General features: G+C 43.8%; 1 protein-coding gene across 1 annotated transcript in view; it reads left to right on the plus strand.

The window, feature by feature from the left end:
- The window catches only part of LOC146854871 (sodium- and chloride-dependent GABA transporter 2-like), a 681,032-nt gene that overhangs the window by 284,984 nt on the left and 375,198 nt on the right, over nt 1-20,850 (plus strand). The window contains exon 5 of the mRNA XM_085652276.1: nt 9,937-10,018. Coding sequence (XP_085508402.1) covers nt 9,937-10,018 — 82 coding nt within the window. The remainder of the gene's footprint in view (nt 1-9,936; nt 10,019-20,850) is intronic.

The raw sequence follows: 20,850 nt of genomic DNA on the forward strand, positions 1-20,850 counted from the left end.
AGTCATAACCTGTGACAATGGACCTCAATTTACATCAGATAAATGGAATGTGTACATGGAGAGGAATGGAATACAGGTCAAGCACACTCCAGTATATCATCCGGCCGGGAACGGCCTAGCAGAAAGATTTAACCGGGTTATCATGGGGTCGGTACAAGCAGCGATCAATGCGGGAAAGAACTGGGAAGCTGAACTCAAAAGTACAGTATTGGCGTACCGGATCACCCCCACCAAGACAGGGTATAGTCCATTCCAAATACTGAGAGGTCGTGATCCCTTCACAAGAGACAACGTAGCATGGAAGCGAAGAACTATGCAGAGTAAATGGTCCCCAGCAGTGGTACGTAGCAATTTGGAGAGGGCGCAAAAGATCTACACAGACCACTACAACAGGCGACGCAACGTCCAGGAACCAGCACTGGAAAAGGGAGAATGGGTCAGAGTGAAGTTGGCCCAGCTGAGATGGAAAGGTGATAGCAAGTATAGCACACCGTTGCAAGTACAAGAAGTCTACCCGAGATCAGCCCGTTTAAGCGATGGGAAAATATGGTCCTTGGACAGGATGGCAAGGTGCAATAGGTGTTGGAACAGGTTGGGAGACATGCAACCTGAAAGAGAAGAGGAGGAGAACCTAGAGAGGGAAGAAACTGCCACAGAAGTGGAAGCAACCAATAGTGACCCGAGGAGCACCAACATGGAGGAGAACATCATCCCTAGCACACAGAAGAATGCGGCGGAAAATGATGTAAGGGCGAAAGGTGAGGCTCAAGGGGAGAGCGCTATGGAAAAAGAAAGCCAACCACAAGTGACACAAAACCATGCCGCATCCAGTAGTGGCAGAGACACTAGGGCATGCACGCCAGTGAAACACACCCGAGCGGGCAGGACAGTGGTACTGCCTAAAAGGTATCGAGAGTACGACATAAAGACGTAATCACCCACTGCAAGAAATTTTAGTAGACACTGTGTTAGGTTGTTATTGTTTGCTGCAGTGTCGATAAAGGAGGGAGATATGTAGTGTAGCGCTATAGTGTTCCTGCCGCATCACGGCAGGGAACGCTGGGAGCGTTCCCTGCCCTGGGATGGGTGATGATAGCCGGAGGGAAGCACAAGTTGTTCCCGGCGCTCCCGTTGGTGAATAAATATTATACTTGCCAGCAATAACGTTGTCCGTCTCTCTATGACCCCAAGCCTTACTATATTCACCTGAAGGTTTTTGGCAAAGGGTTCAGGATTCTGGATTTCTGAGGGTCAGTGGCCATTGAATATGTGGTTGCTTGCCTGATGGCATCAGTTTCTCATGCCTGATGACACATGACGATGTCAGTGCATCATCGCGTTTGACGGCGTTTCACGCTGTCGTAGCTGTCACGCTGACAGAGTTTGATGCTGCATCCAGCTTGCGAGAGTGCAGGCGTGACTGCAGTACTTGCGTTTGTTGATTACATCTAGATCTTCTGCGGCGCAACAGAGGTATTTCGCTTTGCTTGTTACCCACCACTACAGAAATTCAAGGAACTCAATTTAGCGAGTTGCCATCTTTTCGGTGACACACACACCGTAATTTAAAGAAAGAATATTTAAAATATATACTGTTAGTGCCATTGGTTCAGTGACGCACACCGTCACAGCGGATGTATAGGCATTTTATTCAGCATGTTAACATCTTTTTGGTGACATGCACACTGTAATTTCAAGATTTTAAAATTGTGGATTATAAACACCACCGACTACTATATCACTAGCAGGTTTTTGTGATTTTGGGTGGCGTGCTCTTCCTGTGCAGTTATTTTGGCATTTCCATTTATATAATACATTTTGCATGTTCAACACAAGGTAAAGCTGAAAGTATATACTGTACACTTTTTGTGTAGTGTTTCACACAAAGGTTAATTAAGTATAACAGGCTTACAGTTGCCATCATGCAGCAAAATATAGTTCCCTCCAATGGCATTTGTTCCAAGTCCTGAACATGCTGGTATTGATTGGGAACAATGGAAGGAGGGTTTTGAAACTTAGATGGAAGCTATAGATGGCAATGATTTTACATACACGAAAAAGGATGCATTGTTAAGACACTGTTTGGGTACAGAAGGGAGGAAGATTTAAAACATTTACGTAGGCAAGTAGTGTTGGACAAAGGTGATGTAGAAGATTAATTCGCCTATCCAATCAAGATGCATGATGCTAGATTTAAACCTCATAAAAATGTTAGTTTAGAGAGGCAAAAATTCTATAGAAGGCATAAGTTACTGGACTTCAGGACTTTAGTGAATGTGTTCATTCTCCCCTGTCTTTGTGGTTTTGGTTCTTTATCCTTTGCCATCTGGTGCTACTTCCCTGCACTGTTGGAGGCGGGGATTTAAGCTGGTTTAGTAATGGTCTGGTGTTGAGTGTGCTGAGGTTCTTTTGGTGTATATTACTGGAGTGGGCCCAGGTACTTCCTCGTGTGGTGAACTTGCCAGATGCCTCTCCGCTTGGGGTGTCGTGGACTGGTTTCGGCTTCGGGCTACCCAGATGTGTCAGGGCACCAGTGCCGAGCGTGAGGTTGCAATCCTGGCCAGGGGCTAAGGTTCAGGTGGGACTCCTGTCTTGGGTCTCCAGAAATGCTCTGCGCCTTCACGACGCATGCTGGTCCAATCGCAACCCACCAGAAGGTCTGGGTTTATCGCCAACTCCCCTCAGTCCGGCCATCGGTGTCAGGTGTGGCGCCGGGGTCTCTACGCGCCCTCTTGGCTCTGGCTTCCTGGGGGTAGGGGGATTTAGTGGGAGGAGAAATCTTCTCCAATATCCGTCTCACCCAGTCTGTGGCCCCCTTGACCCCTCACGAACTATAGGCGGCACGTTGTCAAGGCCACTCCCCGTGCAGGTAGGAGGGAGGGAACCCTAGTGCAGCCTCAGTAAAGTAGTTCCTCCGGGAGGGGAGTGGGCTGCCCCCCCAGTCCATGAGTCTCTGCCGGGTGACAGGCTCCCGCGGGGCCCACTCGCTGCCGCCAGCGACGCAAACCACCAGAGACACGGGCACAGCCGATCCATCTCCCGGCCCACTCTCACCTCATTCAGCAGGGTCAAGGCCGCCTCCTTCGCCAATCCACAGCAGGTCTTCCAGAGCGGCCCGAGCCTGCTGCCTTCCTTCTCTCCAAGGTGGGTGAAGCAAATTCCTGGGCACTCGTGGATCGCCGTGGTGCAGCTGCACTTGGTCTCCGGCCGTCGAGTTGGAGGGCCTCTCCTCCCACTGTGCTCCACCTTCAATGTTTCAGGCTCCAGGTGTGGGTCACAGCCTCTCCAGAGCGTCCATCTATCGCCTGCGTGGGTAGGCTGGGGACGCCCTCATTGGTGTCGGGTCTGCTCTCCGCGGTCTGGCGCGCCTCGCCGACTCCATAAATGTCTATCTCTTGCCCGTCTCCTGCATCACTGGAGTCCTGCCCGGCGGCCCAATGCCAGTGCTGTGAGCACCCCAGTATCCGTGGATTCCACGTGGGGGTGGGGAAGGGGGGGTCCCTCAGACGTCTCCTCCCTGGTCCCTCCGCTCACTTGGGGTTAAGATCTGCCTGCAGTTTCCTGGTAGTGTTCCTCTGGTTGCTCAGGCCTGCGTCACGTCGCCATTTTGCCTCTGACGTCATCGCTCTCTTTCGCCGCTTCATCCCCTCGTTCTCGACCAAAACAGTTTCAGTTGGGTATTCCTCGTTTGGACATGGTCAGGATCGTGTGTAAAACTGAGAATTTTGTCAGGATTAGCTGTGGGCCATCGGAGCTGCGGTCGGACACGTCTACTCTGCCATGTTGTTGGCCACGGCCCCCCATGTAATGCAATCTTATGTGGTCTTAGCATGTCGTTGCTGACCCATTCAAAATCATTCCTCTTAGATATTAGACAAGTGATACATGAGTTTCTTTAAGAATGCTTAGATTCAACCCATTTTTCTACTTGAATTTCACTGAATGAACATCACTGTCTTGCCATTCCTATTCTGCACTATATATTCTTTAATTATGTGAAAAGAAGTCATAAAATAAACGCATAGCAATCAAGGATCTGCCCTAAAAGGATATTTAAACTAAAAAAAGCCATGACACTGTCCAATATGTCGCAGCACCTAGGAACAAATTAACTGAATGCACTCTTTTATAACCTACACCAGGACAGCGACCTTAAATCTAATGTGAAGCATCACAAAACTCAACATTAATCCCCAGTTAGACTTTCTTGGGCACATAGAAGATTCTGACAAAGGCTCAGAGTTTATACTGAGCAGCCATATTGCAAGTTCAGCTGACCTCTCTATCCTATGGTTCTGGATACCTTTGGCCCTAGTGGTAGCAGCAGTGCTTAATTTGTTATAAAATAAGTGCCACGGTATTGCCCAGAAGGTCACTGCTGCTTGCACTACCAACTGGACTTGCCATCGCTGCCAAATGCCAATACGTCTACTAAACGGCACACTCTTACACATGTAAATGACCAAACCAGACCACGCAAAGCTATGAAAATGGCCTAGACACACTAGAGTAATGTTCTTTTAAATGCATATTTATTTGTTAAACGGATGTGGTCTGCATAAAAATAAACAGACATTGCCATCATAAGGTGGACTGCCATAAATAAGTGTCCCCTGCTAAGACATAAGTGCTGAGGCAGAGCACCTGCAAACACTGGCTCAAGTAAAGCACAGTGCAGCAGAGAGAACACCAGCCATTGTGAGTGTCTTCTCCTGCTCAATGGAAGTGCCTTTTTCACCACCCTGCCAAAATATGGTTGACTTTGTGAAGCATGCAAAGTAACTGTAGATCATCCATCCAACATGTCTTTATTCCCGGGCAGCGCATATAGAAGAATATAATATTAGATATGTAATGCTGTAATGAGAATGTAATCACAAAAACAAAATGGAATCTTTATGAGATATTGGAGAGTGATAAAAAAGAGAATTCTTGTAAATTAAAAATACCTTCTCCAGAGTCCAGGAAAGACAGACAGGCAAACGAACACCATGGCATGAAAAGCATTGGCAGAGTCAGTAGGTCTGGCCTAGGCAAGCTGGTGCATTGGCTACATTTTTGTATCATATGCCTCAGAATTAAAAAGAAATAAAAACATGATACCACCTAAATGTAGTGGTTTTATCCTTGGCATAAAAAATATAAAATAAAAAATTCTACACATAATTTTAATAGGAAAGTTAAGGTTCTGTCTTGCTGTTGAGCCAGTGGCAAAAGTGGGTAAACCTATTGACCTATTCTGTATGTTGTGATGGGCAGAAGCAAAATGTGAATGACAGCTGAAAAGACCAAGGAAAGAAGAGGGCAGGCCCAAATTACCTAACGATATCCATATATATGTCTATTTAGTATTAAGAAGTTTTTATTTTGATTACATGAGGCTAGCGTAACAGCTACAGGTGTCTCTTGGCCAGACCTAATATCTGACCAATGGAATAAAAGCTGCATAGTAAAGTATAGTATTTCTAATCTATTTATTCTCTTTATTTTGTTGTCAATTTCTCCTGAGGTCCGACTCTAAAAGTGAAGATTTTGCCTCTCACTGAACTGTATTCTTAGTTATATATACAGGGCGTTTGGAATATATTAGTTGCTGTTTCAGTCACAGTTTGTTTTCTTGAGGGGGCATGTGTTAGGTGGAGGGTAGGGGTGAAAAGAATGATAAATATGGATCTAGGTTTGCAATTATTTAATTTAAGCAGTAAGGAAGGTAGAACAGAATGTTAGTCTGGCTTGAGGGGAGCTTCAATCATCAGCGATGGCCTTTCCCTTTTATAAGATCATGGCAAGAGAAAGGAGCAATGAAAATGGGTATTTGTGTACTCTCTCTGTGTGTGATAGGTCATTTTCTCTTTGAAATGCCTGCACTAAGGAGGTGGGAGTTTATATAGGTAATACTCCTTTTCCTTTAAAGAATAAAACATCAGTGTGAGTAGTTCCCTGAAAGTAATGTCCTTTAATGCAAATGGGCTCATTAACGTTACGAAACTTCGGGCAATAGAAAGCTGGATTTTATCTGAGAACCCTGCAGTGATTTTGATCCAGGAGACTCATATCCTGGCTGGTAAACTGTCAGGATTCTCGATGTTCAAAAACTCGGAAACATATAGAGGGTTTTCTTTAGACCAAGCCACTCATCGCAGCACGGCTATTTTTTTGTCAAAATGAGCAGGTGGAGAAGTGGTTAACAGCGCCAGCAATACTGAGGGCTAGGTGAGTTGTTTGATAGAGTCAAAACCTTTTACATTTTCTAGCTTTTATGCCCCAGTGGAAGACAATATTACTCCATATGTAAATTTATTTCAGTCACTTATGCAAAAGCCGGGGGGATTATCGACGGGGATTTCAATTTGTTGCAGGATTTAAGAGTGGATAAAAAACAAATCCTTGAGAATCATTAGAAACTTCAAGGATATTCTCGCTCTAACTGAACCCTTGAGGGCAGCGTGCCCTACAGAAATTGCATATAACTGGTTTTCGGGGAGGTTTCGTAACTCCTCTCGTATCGATTTTTATTTTCATTTCTCAAGTTCTTGTTTATAAGACTCAAACCACTATGCCTAACGGGTTTTCCGATCATGCGATGATTAGCCTTGAGCTCGAAGTGACCAAATACCCGCTGGGCCCTAGACGATGGGTGTTAAAAAAACAATATCTGCAGGAGGAAGGGTGAGTACAATTTCTTAAAGATGAGATTAGGGAATTCTTGACGATTAATGATAAGACCGCACCAGAGGATATTGTTTGGGACTCCATGAAGGCATTTAACAGTGGGAGAATAATAAGCAAGGATGCAGAGGATAGCCCCAAATCCAAAAAACTAATTCAGATTTTAGAACAAAAGGTACAACAGAGCTATGCAGGTTTCTGAAGAAACAAAAAGCGTTCAACACTGCCAGAAAGGCAATAAGTAAAACATACTATGCTAAATGTGCCGCACTTAGCCAGATTCATTCACAAATAGTTTATGAAGAAAGTAACTTCACTGGCAAATATTTAGCATGGCAGGCATGGGAACAAGCAGCCAAGAATCAGATGAATGCCCTGAAATGTCCAATCACTAGATTAATAAGTAGGGAATCAGAGAAGGTAGGAGAAATCATGTTAAATCATTATAGACAGATGAATTCACAGAATCAGTCAATTGATACTCTCTCTCTAGAAAGATTTTTTGTAAATTGTGATAACCCAACCTTAACTAGAGAAGAGGGAGCCTATATGTCTCGACTCTTCTCTAGGGAGGAATTGATAGAGGTCATTACAAAACTTTTTTCTGATGTTTTAGCCAATCTTTTATCTCTAGCGAATAGAATGTTACAGGGAGGTAACATACCATCTTCTTTTTTTAAGGGGAATGTGGTAAGCTTTCTGAAGAAAGACAAGTGGCTGAAGATCCTCACTCATACTGCCCTATCACATTGTTAAACAGAGATTATAAAATAGTTACAAAGCTACTTGCAAATAGATTCAATTTAACAGCCGCAGGATTGATCCATTTAGACCAGAACGTCTTTTTAGCAGGTAGGCAGCTAGGAACAAACACTCACTATTTAGTGGAAGTGCTGGAATACTTTGCTGTGAATAAGATAGAAGCCTTGGTGTTTCTGCTAAATGCTTAAAAAGCTTTTGACCGCGTGGTCTGGGTAACTTTATTTAATATCTTGACCAGATTTAGTATTCTATCCCGGATCATGAGGCTTATATATAATATGCATTGTAAAGCTGAAGCAGGTATAATCGATAGTTCAGTTGAAGTGGGGCAAATAAAGGTATTGCGGGGCACAAGACAGGGGTGTCCATTATCCCCTATATTATTTGCCTTCTTCATTGAGCCACTAGCTAAAGCAATCCGAGCAAATTAAAGTATCCAGTCTCCACTCCCACAAATGGATAAGATAAAATTATATGCTGACGACATCATGTTAATTAGAGATAGTCGGAAGGAGAAGCAAGAAAATCTTTTTGAGATTTTTGCTCAATATGAGTCACTGGGAGAGTATAAAATCAATAAGAGGAAGACAGAAATAATTCTCTGTGGCTGCACTTCCGATGTTCTACTTTCAGATTTGGCTGTTTGCGTTATTTCCCAACCAAAGCGCTATTTGGGAATAAGGTTTTCATCTAAGATCGAGGAGTTGTATGACCTTAATTTCGCTCCCTTCTCACAAAGGTACAAAATGTATTCTCTAGATGGATTGCTCTTCCTTTGACTATCCTAGGGAGAGTCTCCCTAATCAAAATGTCAGTCCTCCCTTATTTAATTTTTTATTCTCTGCCCCCCCTTGCGTGTTAACTACCGTGTTTTATTCAAAGCTGTGGAGTCCATGTTCTCATCTTTTATTTGGCAAACAAAAATCACCCAGAATTGTGCTATGCACTTTATATGAATCACTGCTATGCCTATTTTGCACAATTTATCTCTAGGTTCAATACAAAGATACTCCATTTTATTTTAAATAAATAGCTTTATGCAGTTGATTTTTAAAGAGCTTAATATCCGGGTCGTACTAAAGACAACTAAGCTGCCTAAAAGAGTATGGTATAAGAGCTTGATGTGGCTCTTTTGGAAAAGTGGAGATCTCTATAGGAGATACTCCATTCCCCAGATTAATGCGCCGACTCCCTTGGCTGTTGTGGATTTAGGTCCAGGGGAAGCTTTCACCCGAAATTGTTAAAAAGTGGTGTATAGCAGGATATTGGAAGATAACTGACTTCCTTATGGGAGACTGATGGAAAAACATAGGGGAAGTAAGACAGTGTATACAGGATGACTGCCTCCTCTCTGGCTCATTTCGAATACTCAATAAAGTTCTGCTGGATTTGAATTTAGGCCAGATACTTATGAGCAGAGAGGTGGCGTCTGCTCTAAGCGAGGATAGGGTTTCAAAAAGGCCAGGGGAACGGAAAAGAATGCTTTTAGCATATAAATGCCTTGATTTCACCCAAAAAGCAATAAAGGAAATGGGACAAATACGAAGGCCTTGGAATGACAAATGAGATGTGGAAGGAAGTCAATATATTACATTCTAGTCCGTTAAGAGGAGCCAATTGGAGTTGGATGCTTTTTTTCTCTAAACGGCTTCTATAGAGAACCCCAACATTTTTAACATATATTAACCCTGCCCTCCCAGGAAATTGTCCCCGGTGTATAAGGCATTCCCTGGCAAACTGGACACATGCAATCAGCCACTGTTCATCTATTTAGGGATTTTGGATGGAAATATTTCAGTACCTTGTGAGTGTATGAAGGGTTAATCTTCCTCCAACTATTGGCTGAGAGTCCTGGGTTATGACCCAGCATTGGGCGTGTCCAATAGGTGATTAAAATTAGTATATATTGCAACAGCTGTAGCTCGATCTATTTTACTTCAAAATTGGCGAACTCAGATAATTCCCTCAATGAAGGGTTGACTACAAAAAATTAGATGAGTCAGAGATAGAGAACAGTTATATGCAATACGAACTGGGGGAGTTAGGAAGTTTGAAAAACTCTGGGGACAATAATTCAACTCTGAAGATAAAGGAGTTGTATGAAATGGACCGATTAAATTGCCCTAGGTCTCCTTCCTTATCCTATTGTAGGCACTTTATAAGCTATTCTCCCTCTTTTTATCTGGTTTCAAGTCAACTACATTTAGATATTTAGAGTTTTTATAGTATGTTTTGCTATGATGAAATTCTATCACTGTAAGATGTTATACCCTGTGTATTTATTTTATTTATATAATATGAAATCATATTTGTATTGAAGACTCCTATGTGTAATTTATGATGAATATTTATTCCAATTTATACCTATGATACTGCAATACCTTGATCCTAATTTTAAAAAAAAACAAATAACCCAGTTTGTTCTCCAATTAACTAGGGATGTTCTTTGAAGTTGAAAATTTACACATATGGTTTTTACTGTTAGTATTTCATATCTACTTGCAGAAAATTGTGTGGAGCTACAAAGAAACAGTTCTTCCTTAAATACAACGGCAAACAGCACATCGCCAGTCATAGAGTTTTGGGAGTAAGTGGTCTACCATATTTTTATGTTGACATTTACTTCATGTTTAACTTTCTGCAGGTATACGATACATTGATTAGTTAAAAATACGGCCATATCACATTGTTGCACAGGTATTAGGTGTTATTCAGGTCACAGCTTGACACAGTTACAGTACAAATGAACATAATGTGTAAAACCTATGTGCAGGTGCCCAAAATATTACTTTGGCTGCCGAGCACTTTGCCAGGGCCGGTTTTGGTTCCCAGTCCGGCCCTGCTTTTCATCCCGCTTGTTTTTTCTCTCTTCCTAACCCCGCTCCTCCTTCGATCCCTACCCCACTTAGCATATATTTCCCCCAGCTGCTCCCCCTTGATGTTCTTTTTACTTTTTGGGAAACTGTGCTAGTGCCATACTCTTCAAATATAATTTGACGCTTTCAAGATTGCTATTTGTGAGTGCGCAAGTGGAGGTCACCTAAAAATGGGTTTATATTATTTTAACAAACTCCTTCAATAATTACTGCTGCAGATCTGCACGCCTCCACCATGGATACCTTTCAATGGGTTTGTTAAGATATAACAAATGCCTACAGAGGTGGCTGCTATTGATCCATGTGCTTTCGCCATGGGTATGTAACCCAAAACAGCATTGGCCACGCCAATAGGTTGCACTGCCAATACTTAATGGCCTCTGCCAGTGCTTGCTTGAAATATGTTACTAAAAGAGTCCTGGTCCCCTAAATTAGGTGCTGTGGAGCCTACCAACTACCACCAGTACAAGTGTTTTAAAAAAAATATTTTATGAATTTTAATATACTTTTAAAAGATTGAGCCTCACTTACAAAGCAGCAGATAAGGCCCACCGGATTTCCTTATGATAAATTAGTACCAGTACCGGAGCGGAGCCTGGCTGCTGACAAAGATGGGCGTCTGATTCTGTAGCTCCATTGCACTGGAAGGAACCAGGGAGAAAGTACTGGTAACGGCAGCCCTCAGTCATCAGGGCAGCTGGTAAAACATCCTCCCAGGTGAAGACTACCAAAAACTTGCCCTGGGGGTGCTGTTCGTACCTCATGAAGGTCCAGCGGCGATGTGGAGTCACCGGCCTCGTTGTCACAAGGCGCCTGACCTGCGCCATTTTCTAGTCAGGCCTCACGAGCAGTGAGAAGTGTTTTAATTTCTGTGGACAGCAGCTTTCAACCACTCGCAGCATCTGTAAGTCCTCTGCAGGGCTGTAGGTGCCAGCAGTGCATTTGTTATTTTATAATTGAAGTCACCTGGCAATTGCAATGACAGCTACACAAAAGAAACCAGCATTTAAGCATAGTGGCCTGCTTATTAAGTTCCAGCAGTAACAAACTTACGGAACCTGATCTATGCTGAAGGACACAGACCTTATAAGTATATGGGCAGCTGCTAGTAACTCCTTAAAATCCTGCAGGGCTAGAGTTGCGGGTGTTTTTACTGTTTATCGTGGTCTCTCCTGACAGCTTAAAGCAGGATTAGAAATACAATGTAACAGCCTATATATGGCACGGTACAATTCCTCTGGGGGCCGTGTCACTTTTTCAGTCTGTGAACCAAAGGCATAGGGAACATTTAATGAGAAGGTAATACTTTAATATACGAACTAACTCTAATGGTGTGCAGTTACGAAATTATATATTGTGTTTGCACAGAGGACATTTTGGGAACAGAGGACGCATCGATACTTTATGAGATGATAGCTCCAGCATGTCCTTATTAACATTGAAGTGTGTATTTCCTAGGAGGGCAAGTCACCGGAAGCTAGCTGACCTGAAATCTCTATGCGGCAAAATGTACATCTGACAGCACATCAATTGAAACATACTACAGATCACATCTTCTAAAAGGAAACACCTGTGTTTCAGATACATGCTCTCATGAACTTGCATATCAGGAGGTCTGTTGTACTAAAAACAAACAAAGCATGCCTGATGCCAAATAAAGCATGTGTTTCAACCTCTGAACTAAAATACAGCACAAAATCCAAATAAATATATCACAGCGGCTACAAAAATTACATACGTTACAGCAAATCACCAATTGTAGTATAGTGCCACCGCAACAATTGATCTTCCCTGAAATCTGAGTGGAAGCCCTGGAATTGGGTCCCTGCATCCGGAGCCTGCCTCTATTACATGACATTGAAAACCTCCCAAGAGGTGGGCAAGGATTCCTTGCTTTTTTTGGCAATTGCTGGCCATTATACATTAGTGCATGATCTGCTCCTTTCCAGAGGTCTGAGGTACTGGTGATAAACCGTAGACCCTTAGTCTACCACTAATCTGCGTCCTGGTTTTCACCGCCAAAGAGATCTGCAATAAATTGATAATCCTGATGCCCCCCGGTGACTAGGAGGAGATACAGATTGTCCCCACTTGAGGTCACAGGCTGCTCCAGTATTGCTTTCTCGCTGGATATTGACTGTTGCCGGCCCAGAATGGCATCCGGGAAATCAACGAGGCAGCTGCTCATCACAGAGGTGGTTTCCCAGACTAAGTCTTCATCCTCTTCGCAAAGTCCTTTGGAGACCACAATGGATCAGATCCTTAGAGAGGTAACTTTGGTGGATCATGGACTGGAGGCGATGGGTGCGAAAATGATGGACCGAGAGAAAGTCAATTTGTGCTGAGTCTCTGGTTTCCAAGACAAGGTTGAGGTGCGCTAAACCACCGCTTATCCTCACTTGAATCCAGGGTTGAGCTCCTACCAGGCAGGGACCTGGAACTTTGCACCATGTGCAAAACATTTGTCGACCTTGTGCATCGAAGCTGTAGTGATAATGTATGTTTCTTTGGTATCCCTGAAAATGCAGAAGCTGCGGCGGTTAGAGGCTTTCTTAGCGATTTCCTACCCTTTTTGGGATCACCTTCTCACCTCCACTTAAGATGTAAAGAGCACATAGTATAAGACAACGGCAAACCTCTGCCTCACCTGGTCTGAGACCTATTATTGCCTTACTTCCTTGAACAAGAGCAGGTGCATCAGATACTGACAGAGGCAAGGGCTCACAGACCCTACGACTTTGATGGTCACAAGATACAGATTTCAGCAGACTTTTCTAAAGAGACGAGCGATTGGAGATCAATGCCCTCTTGATCTTCCTGCTGTGGAGAAGGACATTGAAACATATACTCAAGAGCCCCAGTATAAGAACAAAAATCAAGCCATGCAGCGTGACAAGGAGAAGATATTAAAAGCAGTGACAGACCACACTCAGGAAAGGGGGTGCAACAAATTTTGCTCACCACTTAAACCGAGCCTGCCTGCATTTTGACGACTGATGTACTGAACGTAAATGTCGATCCTTCAGAATTCCCCCGGCCTGCACACTTCATATTGGATACTGATGGGGCTGCTTTTTCTCCCTGGTTGACTTTGTTTATTGTAGTTGATTATTAATGTAGTTCATTGTCATATGTCTACGTTTGCCTGCAGGTGGTTTGGCAAAACTAATATCCACTTCCTCTCTTCATCCGCAGAATACCCTGCTATGTTACACTCCGTTTGATACTTGTAGGTTACACACAGATCTTAAACACTGCCAATACTTTGAACCCTTTGTAGGGTCTGTTTCCCTGCCTAATTTCCTTATGACCACTGACCACCAGGGCCTCCCAGATACGATGATCCCTCATGTGTAGACCTGCCAACTACAGTTGATAGGACAATCAGTGCAGTGTGCTTGTTCGTAGGGGTGTTTTTTTTTGGTTCGAATACCGTTGTGTTAATTTGTGAATTGTTATTTTCTTCCTTCTTTTTTTTCCTGCCTACTCGTTTCTTGTTTTCTCATTTTCTTTTCTCTTCTTCTTCTCTTCTGTTTTCCCAATCTCCTCCCCCCCGAAAAACTGCCAGTGAGACCTGTCTAACTTCCATGCCTGCCCAGTATCATTCTTGACCTTTAGACTCACCCTTAGGTTTTTGCGAACTTCATGTCCATGCGCATGCCCTGGCATATTTTTTCCTATAACATCAATGGTCTAATGCATTATTTCAAATGCAAAAAGTGCTCTCCTATCTCAATTCCAAGCACTCTGATATAGCTCTCCTTCAGGAGATGCATCTCACCGTGGCAGAGGCTGAAAACTACAGTATAATTGGGTGGGCAAAGAGATACGCGGTTGCTGTCCTTCACAAGCGACAGATGACCTAGAAACGTAGTGTAGCCATGAGGATTCAGAAAACACTGCCTCATGTTGTGCTTAAAACCTGGTTTGATCCAGAGAGTCACTATGTATTCATCAAGCTAAAGCTCAACAGGAAGGCATTATGTATAGGTTCAGTGTATGCGCCCATGGGTTTTAAGCGCGCCTTCCTTCTTCAAGTCATCCTTGTGTTGACGGAAATAGATACAGCGAATATCCTGATAGGCGGGGATTGGAATCTGGCCTGGGATATCATCCTAGACCACACTGGTCTGATTGATGTATGCAATAATTTGGACAGAGCCCTCTTAGGAGATCTTGGGGCTGATCATGGCCTTCACGACACATGGTGTCTCTTACATCTAACCGACCGGGAATACACAGATTTGTCCCCAGTTTTAATGGACCACAATCATGGCTGGATTTTTTCTTGATGTACCTTCGTTGAGAGACTTCAATATTGGAGAAAGCACTCTGACCACTCCCTTATTACCCTGCAGATTGATATCGACCTGCCACTGCCAATTTGTAAGCCATGGCGTCTTAATCTGTACTGCTACAACCACTCAGTATGTTAAAACCAGCTTAAAATCCACATGCATACTTACTGGGAGAACACTGATGTTCGGTTGACTCTGCTTTGACATTATGGGCGGCTGCGTAGGTGACCATCAGGGGGCAGCTGATGAGGGACACAGCCCTATCCAATAGGCAGAGGGAGGAGTGTCAGAAGACACTGGAGGTGGATATAGTCCACCTCACGCATGCTTGCACGACGCACCCTTCTGCTGTTGCCAGGCGCAACCTTGAGTAGTCGCTATGTACTTCAATACTCTTTTTATCTCCAAAGCCAAGTATGCGCAACAGAGGTTGAAAGGCTAGCAATACGAAGAGGAAGAGAAGGTGGGACGGCTACTGGCGGCGCAGCTCAGGCATAGAGAGGTGGGCATGGCCATTCCTGCTGTCATCACTGACTCAGGGGTGTTAGTCACCAAGTAGCAGACACATTCACATCCGACTATAGGGACCTTTACTCCCAGGAAATTGTCCATGGATCAGCGCAGATCAACACCTTTTTAGATGGCATTCACTTACTGTGCCTTTCAGAGGAAGGTGGGCAACTGCTTCAGGACGCAATCACTAAAGAGGAGATTTAGCAGGCCAACTCTGATCTACGGGATGAGGCAGGATGCTGCAGCAGAAGACAGTTCCAGGAGCTCGAATACCCCTTTGGCGAAGGGCTGCTGAAAAGGATTTGCTGCTGCGGAGATGAACATAACCGGAACGGCCGCGAAGTCAGGCAGACCGGCGTTGCACAATGAACAGGATGGTCTAGGTCTTTCTGTTCTCTGAAGTTTTTAGCCAAAAATGTTCTACCACCTTGTGGAAAGGCAATTTGTTTGGTACTCCCACCACGGCCATGTTATAGAAGCCACGGCCATTTTAAAATACGAAATTCATTCTTGCTCTCTGCATTGGAAGGCCAATTGATTTATAACTATTGGCTAAATCAGTGGACTGAAGACATCTTTCCTGAGAATTAGATTTTTCTCTTAATTATCCAACCAAGGGGTCAGATATTTCTGAAGATCCACCCTTGTCCTGAAGATGGTCTTATTGATTTGACACAATGGAAAATGAAACATTGACGCCTAACCCATTCTTCTTTCTTCAGTTATTGTTAATTGATTTGTCTTGAGTTCTGAATCCTTTGCATAGGACAGACTCATTGTTTGTTTGAATGAAGATGGGCAGTTATACATTGATAACCAGGATATCTATGTATGTTTGATATATATGTTTTCTGTTGTCAATGTATGTCATTATTTTATTGTTGTTATTTCTGCTATTTCAGTTGTTGAAATATAAAATAATGATATTTTATGATACACCCGACTGTTGCGATTGATTTACTTATTGACTTTTTTGAATTGCTTTGAGTTATTCCATTGGGTGTCATTAGATGTCACCATACCTAAAATAAAGTTACTCCGAATTATATTTCTTGAATTAATCCCTTATAGGCACCTTTACCTCTGAACTTTATAAAAGAAACATTTCCCAAAATGTAATTTAAAATCAGATTTTACAAACTAAAGAGGATTTTTATTACAATTTCATAGACATCAAACATGAAACGCTTACCTGGTCCCAATCAACATTTAGCACTTATTATATGTAAAAAGACAATCCAAAGTTATGGGACACATAGGCCTCACAGTAGTGAAAAATAATTTGGATTTTATTACTACCAGGACATGTAAGACTGAAAAGTACATGTCCAACCATTTGAATATAGGCACCCTATGCGATGGGCTACTTAGGGTCAACCTTAGGGGTAACTTATATGCAATATAAGTGGAGTTTAAGCCTTGGGCAAGGAGGATATATTATCAAGTCGAATTGACAGTTAACAATTGCATTCAGGCTTTAATGGCTGGCCTGGGACATGTTTTAAAGTGCTACTTGTGGGGGGGGGGACACAATAAGTGCTGCAGGCCCACTTGCAGCATTTAATTTACAGGCCGTGGGTAGGTGGTATACCACTCTTCAAGGGACACATACGTAAATTAAATATGCCAATCATGTGTAAATCTATTAAAGCATGTTTAGGGGAGTGCGCACAAGCACTTTTGCACTGATTGACAGTGGTAAAGTGCACAGAGCCCTAGTGCCACCAATAATGAATTTCAGCACAAAATGCAGGTAAGTAAGCATACACGTTTGGGGAAAGACCCCCCTAAGGTTGACAGGTCTAACAGGAAAGTTTTAAGAAGCTTTCTGAATTCAGTCAGATTTGGCTCCACCTCCTGTACAGAGGAGTGCATTCAGTTCTTTGCTTCTGCAACTGAAAAAGCTCTGTTTCCATATAAAAGCACTTTTATTTGGGGTTTGTATTAGATACTGCTGGCTAGAGCACAGACCGGGAGTACGTACCAACTGCATACGATTGCCTGAAATACTGGGCTGCTAGCATCGACTCCCTTGTGGACGATTGCCATAGTTGTGGAGGTAATACTGCATTTAATAGGAAGTAGCTGCACAGATCTCAGTACCGGAGTGATATGTTCATGCCTATATAGCCAACAAATCCTGTGGCAGCTATTCTTTGGACTACATAAAGACAGTATAGTAGTTTGGCCAATGTGGCAAGATACATGACATTGTTGTAGTTAAGACCTGATTGGAGGATGGAGTTTTCTGTTATAGGGGCCAATTCCGATCTGGGTCGGAAAGCACTCCGACCGAGTCGGATCCGGAGTGTTTTCCGACCGAGCCTGACCCCTTCAGTCCGACCGAGCGAGTACGATGCGGCCGTATGCTGTCGGATTCAGTTCGGTCGGACTCCCATAGAAGTCAATGGGAGCCGGTCATACGACGCGTACAAGCGCTCCCATTGACTGAATGGGTACGTCTCGAACAAGTGCGCCCCCTACAGTGAGTACGTGTTGGCGCCACCCGCGCCGTACATGCCTGTGTTGGGGAGACCCACAGGTCTCCCCCTGTGTCCGAGTCGTAGGGCTGCGGGTGTCAGGGGGTCCGACGCTGACCCCCGAAGTCCGACTCTGGGAGATTTTGCGAGCCGGACACTCCGGCTCGCACAGGTTGTCTGACGCGTGCATCGGTTGTAAATCTCATCCATTGCACGCCACGGTTAGCTTCCGACCGAGACGTACGGAGCAGTTCGGAGCCGGAAACGACTCAGTCGGTGAATCTCATGTAGCTCGCATCGTACTTGCTCGCTCGTACAGCTGTACGAGCCGGCCGGAAAACACACGTACGGCTCGTAGTTTTTCCAGCCGGATCGCGTTCGGTGCCCTTCCGACCCGGATTGGAATCGACCCCATAGTGTGCCACGGAGGTGCAATGAATGGAACAATTTTTATCAGGGTTTTCATTTGAAAAACGCACATGCTGGAATCTTTGGAGACCAAAGTTTGGTGTCATTATAGATCCCCAGTTTACCCTAACTTACCTTGTGTAGGGGGAATGCACACTCCCCCTACAAAAACTCCTTTTCTGCGGGCATGAAGGCGGTGGCTAATTGGATGTCTTCCAACTTCCTGCAATGCAATGTCAGTAAGACGGAACTAATGCTGTTTGGAGAAGCCAAACTATTGTGGACCCCTGATTGGTGGCCCCCCGATTTGGGAGTAGCCCCAGAACCCAAACAGGTTGTGAAGAGTTTAGGGATTCGGATGGATCAAGACTTGTCATTTGGACAGCATGCTAACCATACTGCTGGAATTTGTTTCCATACGATTGGCCTGCTACGCAGAGTCTTTCCCTTACTACCGAACTCTTTCAGACGAACTCTGGTCCAGACATTGGTTCTGAGTCGAATTGACTACTGCAATGGCCTGTTGCTTTTTGCCAACGAAAAGGTGCTGGCCAAGCTTCAGGTCATTCAAAACACCGCGGCTCGTCTTGTCCTTAATGTTCCTCCAAGAACTGCGTCCAAACCTCTTCTGGAGAAACTGCACTGGCTCTCCATTCGCCAGAGATCTAAGTTCAAGTTATGCTGCTTGATCCATAAATGTTTAAATGGACAAGGACCTATTTATCTTCAGAACAAATTTGTTCCTTATGTTCCAAGTCGTTCACTTAGGTCCAGTAACTGTCTTCTTCTGGTGATTCCCCGTGCAAAGAAATCTAGACACGGTGGTAAAGCGTTATCTATCGTAGGCCCTACCCTATGGAATAGACTTCCTCTTCATCTGAGACAGTGCAAAGAACATCTCACTTTCAGGAAACTCCTGAAGACTGTGTTGTTCAGAAACGAGATCTAGCTCCTATTATTCCTCTGTTTCTACCGGCTCCAGAAAGCGCAGAGATACTCCAGTTGGAGTCGATTCTAGCGCTATACAAACCCACAAATAAAATAAATAAATGCAGCATATGGGTCAGTGACAAACAGCTGGCAAGAGAGGAAAGGTTTTCTGACTCTCCTTCAGCTAAGTCTCATTTTCTATAACTGAAAATCAACTGGGTGTCATCTTTATAAATGCAGAACATTTCCCCTTCCATATGAATGAGTTTAGAAAACTCTTGAGGAACACCAAAGCTTGATTTCCGTTGCTGAGAAGTAAAAGGAAAAATTTAGACTATCTTAAATCTGTCCTCTAAAAGTGACTTTAGCCATTCCAAAACATTGCCATAAAGACCCGCCACTGTCAGCTAATCAAGATGGAATGATTGATGGGGTCGAAGGGTTTCAATGATGGAAAGAAGCCAGTGCTAAAAGCTGGGAGAGTATGTATTTACATTGGAAAGACACAAAACACACATTTTAATTGGGTACAACAGAGATCCCATGAGTGATTCCAGATGCCAGAGTCTATTTATACTTTCAGATAGAACTGTGTGTCATCAGCATTGTGATGGATGGCATCATGCCTCTCACCCAAGACACCCCATATATCCCCATGTAAAGACTGAAAATGATGGAAGACTATTTCAGCCTTTGAGACATCCCCCTGATATAAGAAAGGGATGTCTTCTAATGATGAACTCCATGCTCTTCTTGTGTTAATAAAATATATTTATTTGGAAGGTAAATGGGACACATCTGGTACACACTAAGGGGCACAGAAAGCAACTGCCAAGGAATGCCATAGCACAAACATACCTCACATATTGCTGCATGTCACCGCAGTCCATGCCTCACCAGTGGTTCAGTGATATTACCTACAGTGATATTACTACACCTTTCCCCTTTTTTTAAACAGAATGTCAAAATATACATTACATAAAAGAATACAGTCAACATAAACTTAGACTAATAAAACATTAATTATAACACCCATTACCCTTTATGGGGAAAAGAATAAAATAAAACAAATAAAGAGAATCACACATAAGGATCCTCTGATGTGACATAATCATGTAGTTTTCCATGCCTGAAACAAACTCAAGTACTTTTCCTGTTTGTCACAAGGGGGCATATCATCAACGATCAGCGATACATATCGCAGAGCGCGCTTAACGCGCTTTTGTTTAACGCCGGCTATCACCGGATTTGATTGCCGAGGTATGTTATTTACAACGCTTATCTCCACAGCGTTGAAAAATCCGGCGATAGCGGCGAAATGCAGGTTTATCGCTGTGAATCCAGCAATAAACCTGCATCGATAGGGGAATCCTTAGTGATAGGGAGATGTGGATTTAGCCGTACAATCCACCTCCCATGTAAAAGATAGTGAAGTCAGGATTTTCACAGCCGTAAAAGACCTGCGATAGCCGCGGTTAGCGCGGGTTTTAACCTCTTCAGTGCCCATGACGAGATAGTCTCGTCATGGAGCACGGTCGCGCTGTGCCCATGACGAGACTATCTCGTCATGAACCCCACCCACTAATACAACGCCCGGCACAGGAGGGGGAAAGGGCGTGGCACAGAAGGGGTTAATATAGCTCTATGTGTCCTGGGCGGGCTTGTAAATACCGCGAAGGACAGATAGCGATATCTTTAATGTTGTTTTGCTAGGGAACGCCTACTTTGCATCTCATTAGAGATGCGATGCAAGGCGTAAGGAAAACCGGTGATAAAACAAGGAAACACGCGCTAGCGTGTCCTTGCTAATACTGCGATGCCATTATCGCCGCTTTTCGGCCGAAAACGGCTGCTAAAGCGGCAATAATAGGCTTGATAATATGCCCCAACGTTCTCGCTGTCATCTGGATTCAT

Source organism: Triturus cristatus, chromosome 4_1 (assembly GCF_964204655.1).
Source record: "Triturus cristatus chromosome 4_1, aTriCri1.1, whole genome shotgun sequence".
Lineage (NCBI taxonomy): Eukaryota > Metazoa > Chordata > Amphibia > Caudata > Salamandridae > Triturus > Triturus cristatus.